At 36.8% G+C, this 11,398-nt stretch overlaps 1 protein-coding gene across 1 annotated transcript in view; it reads right to left on the reverse strand.

Annotated features, from left to right (window-relative positions):
• The window catches only part of LOC127948657 (rho GTPase-activating protein 7), a 114,520-nt gene that overhangs the window by 75,563 nt on the left and 27,559 nt on the right, over positions 1 to 11,398 (reverse strand). The window contains exon 5 of the mRNA XM_052545254.1: positions 6,960 to 6,990. Within this exon, the coding sequence (XP_052401214.1) occupies positions 6,960 to 6,990 (31 nt within the window). The remainder of the gene's footprint in view (positions 1 to 6,959; positions 6,991 to 11,398) is intronic.

Here is an 11,398-nt window from a genome sequence, read left to right on the forward strand (position 1 = left end):
TCAGGGAAAGGGTCGCTTTGGTCTACGGCAGAGGTGCAAAACGCATAAAAACTAAAAACTGCAAAGTCCTTGCTGCACTTCAGCTGGTACCTTGCAAACATACGAGCAGCACGATTACGTGAAAATTTTTGCGCCACTGAGGCAACACATCTGTTTAACAACAGGCTGTGAGAGGGCTGTGGACCAAACGACACAAAATTATCCACAAAGAAAACAGCGATGGACTCCATTGTGTTCAGAGAGTGCCGCTCTTCCTGTTTATCCCGAAACCGTCGCACCATAATGACGTAAGCGTGCTCCGGCACGAATGCTGAAACCCTATATGTGAGTGCAGGCCAGAGGGGGAGTGGGGAGGGGGGGGCAATCGTACTCGGGCCCGGTTCATGGCAACCGTGCCTAGTGTGAGTACACCCTAAATACCAAACCAGACCCTGGCCTGCCACCCAGGGGGGCTACCGCCAGTTCAGAATAAACCTGCTCAAAAAACGGACTCGACAGATCTTTGGTAGCAACACCTTGCTCAGAAACGTATAAGCAGATATAAATAAAATGAGTAGAGCCCAAGGTGAGAGTCTGGGCCTAAACCAATTCAGAGAAAGTGAATGAGGTTGACAGTGTGCAAACCTTACCATATAGGATTTTAGAAAGTCGGCAGAACGCTTAGCATGCACCCTTACCACAATGTGGATTTTAGAAAGTGCACAGAGCTCAGCGTGTGCACTTACTATAGCATCGATTTAGAAACACCATTGCCTTGGAGCCTAGGAGCCCTACGTGACTGTGGCATGCTCACAGAACAGAATCTGAAGCATTTGCTCACAGATGCCCAGAAGGGAGTGCCGCACTTGCAAGAGGCACTTCACGGTGAGTGGAGGATGAGCAGAGCAAGATCTGTGGTGAGACGCAACTCAGCCACCTCATCTGGGGATAGACCCTGAACTTTATCCAGGTCTTTCAACAGATCAGCCTGATAAGCCTAAAGCACCACCATGGTATGCAACGAGGCTGCAGCATGACCTGCTGCTTTGTATGTCCTGCCATTCAAACGAGATATATGATGAAGGACGGCTGGGAGGGAGCCTTAAGAGAAGATGCCTCCCCCATAGAGAGATAGCAGGCCGGCGCCTCTTCAGCAGGGGGCATCTTCTCATAACCATTCTCATGCATCCCCTCAATCTATGGATGCGAGATGAGAATGGATTTTTCCAAGCCTTTTCGATCTCCACATGGAGATCAGGAAGAAATGGAAGGCTCACCTGAGCTGGAAGGCTATGGCTAGAAAGAAAACGCTTGTCGAAGCATCACCTTCCTGGCCCGCTTCCAAAAGCTTATGGCCCGCTTCCAAAAGCTTATGGCGTGATCCATAACCTTACAGAAAATATAAGCTATGAAACTGGCCTTAGCAAGTAAAATAGAAAGTAAAAAAGATTTAAGTTGATTATAGACATTTAAGTGTGTGGTACTGTCCTAAAAAGTCCAGAAAACCAACCTGCCAATAGTTGAAGAAACCAACAGAACAACAGACTTCAAACAGATGCCTTCCAAACAGTAAACAGCTAAGAAATTGTAAGTGGCCATATTCTCCAAATTTGAACAGCTCAGTCTACTGGTTATCCAGGAATGAAAAAAGGGGTAAAATAGAGAAGTCTGGGAGTCATAGGACACAACCTGAAGTGGAGTAGTAGAATAAAAGCAGGCAATGCTAGCAGTGGGAAGATTGTTGGGACAGACTTAAAGTTATGAAGTGGCCAATAATGTACCCTTGTTTAAACCCTTAAGTCTCCTTACCAATAATTCAAAGCCAATGAAACTGTGTGGGAAATAAAAGGCTAGGATTGAGGAGGAAATTAAGTTCTTAAAATCAAATAAGCATAACAGACGAGCCTAAGAACACATTAGCTCTGAAATACAGACTCACATTAATGGTATGCTACTATTGCCTCTGGACTTGAATGAGATAAACATGAGATCAGGATAGGATATGTGAAAAGAAGAGGGTTGATTTGTGTCAGCTGGGTCACTTCATGTGAAACCTAACCCATCTGGGCATGTCCATCTCAGAAAATTGGCATGGAAATGTAATCTGTGTGGATCGCTAACTAGGTAAGGACACAGCATAGGGTTTTTGAGGTGATACAATGACGCAGATTGGACTATGAACATATTCTCTTTACATTTATTTATTAAGTTGTTTACTACTGGTTGCACATTTTTTATTACACCACTACAGACTGTCAGCATCAGACAACAATATGCAAATAAGTGAATACCATACAGTGTTATTTTAGTATTTATTTGTTTATAGGTTTATATTGTTTAGGTTCTTTGTTGCATGCTTTTTATGGTTATTATTATTTTTAAAACATTTCTATTTAGTGTTAATTTATTTTGTCCGTTTTAGTTTTCGTACTTAATATTTTTGAGATTTCATTTTATTTCATATATATATATATATATATATATATATATATATATATATATATATATATATATATATATATATATATATATATATATATGTATGTATGTATGTATGTATGTATGTATATATATATATATATATATTATATATATATATATATATATATATATATATATATATTCAAATGCAATTAATTAATACAGTTTACTATATCAACAATACTCTTCTGATGAAAACCCTGCACATGACTTTAGACAAATAATAAGATTGATTTATTAATAAATAAATACCTGCCATCATTTACACAGTAATTTCATGGAAAACAACAACAACCAATACAGTCTTCATAGCTTTCTTCATACTTTTCTAATTTTTCTCAAGCAAATTACTTTTCTCAGAAATTGACAACTTCCACTTTCCAAGCATACTCATAGCCTCTTAAAATGATGCCGCCATAGCAATATATCTTAATCACCCAGACTGAAGAACAGAGATACTGAATCTATGGTGAGTACTTGATGACTAAAGTGGAATTTCCCTGGGTCCCATCAGGCAGTCAAAAAGTCCCATGATCGTAGGTCCAGTAAGTGAGCTATTGATTAAACATGAATGCTTACGGAAAATGACGTTAACTAAAAATCTGAAGAAAACAGTGAAATGAAAGCTTCCTTCATGTAGACGTGTTGTATTCCAAATCCTCCCATCAACAGAGCAGTTCAAATAAAAGTTCAGGAGGTACTATCCCAACTGGATGAATGCCAGGAAATGAGAACTGTTGATGATTTCCCCTTCCAATATTAATAGATAAAGCATAAATTTTACTCTGATGACTCACCACCCTTAAAAGCAAAATTACATTCCCTTTTTCCTGAATGCCTAGACATGAAATTAAAGGTTGTTAAGGTTAGAAATGGTCCACCAAGATTATGTAACCAGTCATTGTTTGAATATAGTTCATAAACATGTGAAGGAATTTAAAAGACAGTAATAATTCTAATATGGCACTTAGAATAAACCGGGATAGATTTTATAGTATAAACGTCTCTACAGTCACTTTTGATCAGTTTTGTCAGTGCTGGCATTTGTGTTCAATCTCAGCACTGACAGTTCATCAAACACTCCATTAAAAAAAATAAAATAATAATAATTATGCATTTAGCAGACGCTTTTATCCAAAGCGACTTACAGTGCATTCAGGCTATCAATTTTTTAATCTATCATGTGTTCCAAAGGGGAATCAAACCCCCAACCTTGTGCTTGATAGTGCAATGCTCTACCAGTTGAGCTACAGGACCACTTGTTAAGACTTTAAGATTAAGATTCCCCTCTTTTTCTCCCCTCTCTTCCCAGAGCCTTTCTTACCAGACTATGCCTGGACTGACCTGGCTCTACCCCGCTGGGTCTCGACCCCAGATGCAGGTGAGGGAGAGAGATCAGAAGTGAGCAATGGAGCCATTGTTCTGCACCCAGAGCCTGAGCCATGACAGGGGGAACGGGTGCGATAGGGGCAGGAATGCTCTAGGATGAACTCACATCAAAGAACTACAGGCAAAAGGCCGAGAGGGAGGCATTCTGCAGACATGATTATAGGTACCGCACTCACTGGAGATAAGAAAGAATGAGAGGTTATTGTGGCGCAGACCTGAGATCAGTTTTTAAGTGACACTTAATAATGCCAGATTTTAGTGAGAATACGAAGGCCTGGTCCCAGATCAGCATAAAGGGGATTTCAATCAAGATAATGTATGTGAGGGAGCAAAGGCTTTGAAAACCGCCTACTGTGTCTTTCATTTTCTCCATTGATTTTCTATGAGAAACTGTAAGGGTTTACGTTTTCCTCACAGACTACTGTGATCACCTTCCGTCTTTTGGAATAAGAAATATGTATGTGTTCCAACAGTTGTGGTAATAATAAGACTTTATTTTTTAAGATTTTTAGCTGAGAAAGGACTAAATCTAATTATAACATTTATTATAGCACATTATTGATAGTGTAGAATAATTTACTCATTTATAGAAAGAAATGTGTTAAATAGTGAACCAATGTGTGGGCCCTGATAGTCTTCTGAAGATAAGATGCCTTTATAATGTTAAAAAGCTAAATATTCCTGCCACATCCATTTGTTTACATTAAAGAAAGGAAAAGGGAAGACCTCAGGAAGAAACTTGAGCACTTAATGCAGCCAAATGCTCCATTCTGGTGTCTTGTACCCCTTAAAATCACCCTGAATGCAAACTTACAATGTCAGGCTTTCATGGCCATGGAGCTCATGTTAGATAACAGAAATTCTCTCCCTCGTTCACACAGAAACATATACAAACACATTCAAAATTACGGCTGCTGGTGTTTTGGTCCTCTTCACTCCTGCCAAAACCCTGCTGAGTTTTAGCGCAGTCTGGAAAAGGATGGTACAGTAAGGAATGATGCCCAGATGGGCATCACTTTCCTTGCACAACATAAATACTGTTTGCTCTTTTGTGTTGTGACCCAAAAATCCATCACCATAACAACCTGGAAATTAACCATGAATGCTCCCCATCTTGGGGCACAGTTTGCGTGATGTAACCAGGCTGTGAACCCCACATTCCTGGCCTGATACAGAGAGGCTTTGATGTGCTTTGAACAGGGGCCCATTGTGCTGAAATCAGGCCTGCGTTTTATCATCCATCACACACCAGAATACCAAGTCGCAGAGCTGCGGGAGGTCATTACATAACGCAGTAGCCTCCACACAAGTCCTGAACATCTCCAAATTCTGAGCTTGCAACTGATATTATCAACATAACTGGAATCTGACTGACAAAGAAAATACTGGAAAATGCATGATGCATTGTCTTCTCTTTGTCTCCATTGCATTCACACCTTTTGTAAGACTTGGAAAATACCAACACAGGCTCATTGGAAATATGTGATGATGGAGGCAGACGCACATGCTGAGTCTAGCTCCTGTTGCTTTCTGGTGTTGATTCCAGGGAGACAGAGGTCAAATCGTAATGATCTCCTATGGATCACTAGCCTGGTGTCTGCTCAACTTGAACGCAAAACAGATGTTACCAGAACACCTTATCTGATGCCATTTAATAATTCGGTAGCCGACATATAATATAAAACTCCCTTTCACACTCCCACAATCCTAAAACAGGATTATTTACTTACCCCACTTATTTTAAGCAAAATGCACTTAATTTAGTTTTTTTTTTTTTTTTTTGCTTATCTAGTAAATGCACCTTAATTAAATAATTGTTTAAAATATTTTTTATTAGAAACAATTCAAAAATACTAAGTAAGATAAGCAATTTTTTTTTTTTTTTGTAGTGTATTTATACTACATCTCAGTTATATATAGTGCTTAAAAGCATTCTGTGCTGAAAATTACATTCACTTGTAGCATGTATTATAAATGCACAGCAAGTTTTATTGGCAGAGTTGCATTAAAAAAAAAAAATATCCTCTTCACAAGTGATATTCACCTTGGTTGTTAGTTTTTCTTTATACATTACATTTTTCATCCATAGTACACACTGATTCTACTATCTTGGAACTTGGTATAATAATAATAATAATAGAAATGACGCCTAAGGATCAGTCATGGTCTGTGTAAGCATGGATATAAATCATTTTCACACAGTAAATATTGAAAGATTTTACACTACTAATCAAAATTATGAAGTCGATATTATTTTTATTTGTTAATATTTAATGTATTTTAATTTAAAATAACAGTTTTCTACTTTCATATATATATCATTATCAATGTTGAAACAGTTGTACTGATTTACAGTTTACATGGCAATCGAATGTTTCAATATTTCACTATGGCATGTTGTGTGAAGAGTGTAGCAGCATTGATGTAACTGAGAAACAACTGTAAGTTAGCAAAAATGAGACAACAAAAGACAAAAGGGCTAGCGGTATAACACAGTTGATATATAGAAGTCAGCATACATCAAAAGACCACATGAGTAGCAGCGAATGGCCAACAGCTATTTGTTAATAGCTAACATGTAACGTTTGTCTTTAGCCTAAGGGTGAGACCGACATCAGGATAAATGCTTTGCTGTGCCCCAACAAAGCATCTCTTTCAGACAGCAAATAGCCATGTATCCATAAGGGAATGAAGAAGTTTGTTCTAGATATATATCACTATAGTAATAATCTTCAATTTCCAGCCACATCTACAGTATAGTGCTCTGTTCAGATATCAGGCAGCTCATCGTCTGTCTGAACATCTGAACACCAGTTTACATACTAATGCCGGAAAGTAAGGTTGTATGCATAATTTGACTAGGATTTACAAAAGTTTTTTTTTTTTTTTTTTTTCATTTCTGGTCACTATTATACGATTTTTCACTCTGATAAAAGGGTTAGAATCCAGTATTGAAAACATCAACTAAATATGATATGTATAAATAGCCATAAATGATATTATCACATCTGATTATTTATTTTTCTTTTTTTACATGCTGTATCACTCTGCCATCGCTTAAACCATTTAATGCAGGTTATGATAAAAAAAAAGAGGTCATGTGAACTTACCTGCTCTGTCTTTCTCAGAAAGTACAGCGGTCTGAAAGAAAGAAATAAAGAAAGTTTAATATCTTGAAAATGATAAGGAAATACAACACGATTTTTAATATAAATAGGGATTTTAATATTTAATAAATGTAATATTTAATATTTAGGGATTTTACACGCACACACACACACACACACACACACACACACACACATATATATATGTCAAAATTCCATTTCAGAAATTTCAAATATAAGCTGACCTTCGGATAAAAGACACACACACACACACACACACACACACACACACACACATATATATATATATATATATATATATATATATATATATATATGTGTGTGTGTGTGTGTGTGTGTGTGTGTGTGTGTCTTTTATCCGAAGGTCAGCTTATATTTGAAATTTCTGAAATGGAATTTTGATCATTTTTGTGAGTTCATATTTCACTTTAAGGATCGAGAGGTGAACCAATAAAACAGTTTCACAATGTAACTCTATAAACAAAGTTTACATTTCAAACCAATCCAGTATACACTAGTCTACCACCTGTTCCTCTGAGTAAAACACTGTGTGTGTGGTGTGAATGTATGTTCATGCCCACCAAGTGCAGCTGGTTAAGAAATAAGGCCATTTGTGTAGCCTCTGCAACCTTGGAAACACCCTCCTCCTTACGAACAAGATACCCCAACACACATGCACACTTATGTAAAACAGCCCTCTAAAACAGCTGATAGTCTATTCTATCATCATCTCACTTAATGTGCTTATCCATAATTTGTTAGATCATGTGTGTATTTAATGATAACACTGCTAAACTTTTGGTTTTCAACAAGGAGGAGTGGAGTACGGGACAAAAATAACCATGCTGCATATTTTTACTATGTCGGCACGTCTCAGTGCAAAAACACAACTGAAAAATACCCCCGACACACACACAGAAAATGTGTGTAAGTGATTATTTAACCACAGAATTGTGCTTGGAAAAATTATGAATTTCTTTGCTTGGCAAAGGTATTTTTATGGTTTCCAAATTTAGCACAATTGTGAATTTGGTTAAAGACCTTTGTAAAGACTTTCTGTGTTCAAACAGGAAGATTTGATTATATTGAAGGACTTTTCCAAAAGGTTTTATCTATGTTATAACAGTGAAGCATGATTGCTACTGTCAGTTGTATGCAGTATTAATGGGCAGGACATACTCATTTGCATCTAAGCATTTGATTGGATAAAAATCTGCATATTGCAGGATGAGTCATCAACACTTTTAATGAGTTTTCCTGTGAAAGTCGCAGCAGATTTGAAATGTCTAGCTGTTATGTAGTAAAAATGCTAATGGTTGTTGGAGCTGATAGCCTTGGGCAGCACGCCAACATGTAGCACCGTTGAACTTTGGGCGTCCCAAGTTCGAGTCCCAGATCATGGACATTTCCTGATCCTATCTCCCTCTCTCTCCCACATCGCTTCCCATTCACTTACTGTCCTTTCTAAATAAAGGCATAAAAACACCAAATATAATTCTAAAAATAAAATAAAGCTAATGGTTCAGCACGCCAACATGTAGCACCGTTGCACCCAGATTGTGGACATTTCCTGATCCTATCCCCCTCTCTCTCCCACATCGCTTCCCATTCAATTATAGTCCTTTCTAAATAAAGGCATAAAAACACCAAATATTATTCTAAAAATAAAATAAAGCAAATGGTTTAGGAATGCACAACAGTGATTGTATTGCTACTAAAACTATTAATATTGTTTAAATAATAATAATAAAATAATGAAAACTAACTGAAATTGGCTGAAAGTTTAAATACTAAAACTAAATTAAAACATGAAATTGACAAAAGCACATAAAAAACTACTTATTTTAAAATTACTCAAAATAAAATGAAAACCAAAACTACAAAACAAAAATACTAGCTAGTTCAAATCTAAATAATATATTAGCGTAATAGTAAAACATTAAATAAAAAGTTTGCTAGGATGTAGGTGAACTTAAACCTAAAAATGCATGGACAAAAAGCCATGAAACTCTAAATTTGACTTAACAGTGACTCTCTTTCTTAAAACAGAGCAATGGCTATTAATATCTGTTCCTTTGTTAGTTGTTCATTATTGTTCATTATTGTCATGTGTTGACTTTTTTAGTCAGGCGAACAGGAATTTCTGTGGATCCAAAGGAATGTCGGGGCCTCCTTCTCCGGGCGACATCCATCCACAGAACTCCTGCTCTGTCCGCTGATCTTTGACTTGGTGTAATCCCAAAATCCCTGGAAACGATCATACTGACAGAAACACCTCTATCATCTGCCTTGAAAGAGTGATGCATCCTGTTATATGAAAAATGTGGTTTTCTCTTCAGAGCATATTCTTCTTCTTTATCTTCAATGTTTTTCATGTTCTATCTCTCTGCCCAATTCCTTTATTGCCCTCTGTTATCACATTCTTTTATTTTATCTACCCCGTTCTTTGTTTCCACATTCTTCTGCTTTTGTTAACGTACCCTCATCCCTCCTCACATGAAGTCAGATGCATGCTGGGAATTATCTTCATGTATGCAAGGGGTAGGAGTGGCTTATCTAAGGTGTGTGCATGTGTGTTTAACAAGATAACTGCATGACTGTGATCTTAATGGACACAGTGTACCTCAGACATTTGAAAAACATTTTGTTTTTGTGTTTGTGTCAAAAATGTCTCATAGTATAGTGTGTGCATCAGTGTACAGAGATACAGAAACATTCTAAAAGGATTCTTGATTCTAATGACCATACAATATATTTAAAGGTTAAGTGATTTATGTGACTCTAAAGTCAAAAATGCAATAAAAAAGTATGTGATAAACAGTGGAAATGTGAGCTCAGAAATTTGAGGTGAATAGTATATCAGAATGTCAGTATGCCAATGCAATTAGGAGTCTGCAGATTCATTTGTAACATAATGCAGTAGAGCGTTAGCCATATTATAATAGCGTGACTGTGACCACCACAGTAACACATTCTACATTCCTCTATGTGTAGGCCTGTTGTTTTCTCAAATTTACAGAAACAACTCAAGGCCACCGACAGTGAAATACTATTAATACTTTGGAGAGCTTCTGGCATACTCAGAATAACTACGTATATTTGAGTCCGAGCACTGTTATCATGTGCTATACCAAACACACCACCCACCACCCTCATACGAGTGGGAGGATGATTAAAATTGGCTCAGAACAAAAGAATAAAAGATGAAGAGGAAGCAGGGAATGAGGTGGCAGAAAAATAGGACAATGAGATCAAATGTATAAATAACATAATGAAAAGGCAAGCGTCACTATTACTATCACTCATACTGCTGGCCAAGGGTTTACTGAAAATATTAATTGAACTAAAAACTGCATATGGAAAAACATATGAAATTTTTTATTTACAATATAAATTGTTTTTACTTTGTGTAATTTATGTTACATCAGTTATATTACAAATAATAAAAAAAAATCATTATTTTATGTTATAAAAATATTGAATTGAATTTGTGTTATGGACTTTAATGACAGATCAAATCATATGACCTGTTGAGAAGAGCACTATTGCTTTCATAAGTAATTGAACAAATGATTTTGTCTGCAAGATGAAAATTCCCAGATTTATATTAAAGAAACGTAAAACATTTCTAATGTAAGCAGCCAGCTAGCATTAAGCACAGTACTTCCATAGTTGAACAAATTGTTTCTTCTGTAAAACAAAACAAACAAACAAACAAAAAACGTTAGCAGTAATTAACCAGCACACACTACCACTACTCTTACTTTCATGATTGAACAAATTATTTTGTCTGCAAGACGAAAATTTCCATAGATTTACATTGAAGAAGAAACTAGTAATTTCTAAAATAAGCAGTCAGATGGCAGCAAGCAATCAGCGAACAACCACTTAAACACATACACACACACTCAGAATACTTTAGCAACAATATAGCAACACCACAACAACCATCCACAGCACTCCATCATCACACCATAGACAAAATTCGACCCCAAAGATAACATTTCACTGTCTTAAAACTGAAAATTGTGTTAAAATTGAAGAAATTGTTTACAATGTAGTAATTTCACAGGGTCCATCACACTTGCCTGGCAGCACTGGACCACCCAAGCATTTGTCATATGTTACATTTCAGTCATGAGAGTTTTTTTTTTTTTTTTTTTTTTAGTATGGGTTTGTCTAAGTAAGCAATTGTGTTTGCAAGTGTGTATCCACAGTCGTTATGGGCAGGATTGGGTCACATTTTTTGGCCTGTAAGGTCCCTGGGCACAGGTTGTCACGGCATTAGGGATCAGAGGTTGTATCAGGTGTCCAGCAGAAAAAAACAACTGGGTAGACCACTTAAGTATTCATTTACTCTCTCTCTCTCTCCCTCTCTCTCTGTGTGTGTGTGCATGTGTGTGTGTGTGTGAGAGAGAGAT

Source organism: Carassius gibelio, chromosome B1 (assembly GCF_023724105.1).
Source record: "Carassius gibelio isolate Cgi1373 ecotype wild population from Czech Republic chromosome B1, carGib1.2-hapl.c, whole genome shotgun sequence".
In the NCBI taxonomy this organism is placed as follows: Eukaryota; Metazoa; Chordata; class Actinopteri; order Cypriniformes; family Cyprinidae; genus Carassius; species Carassius gibelio.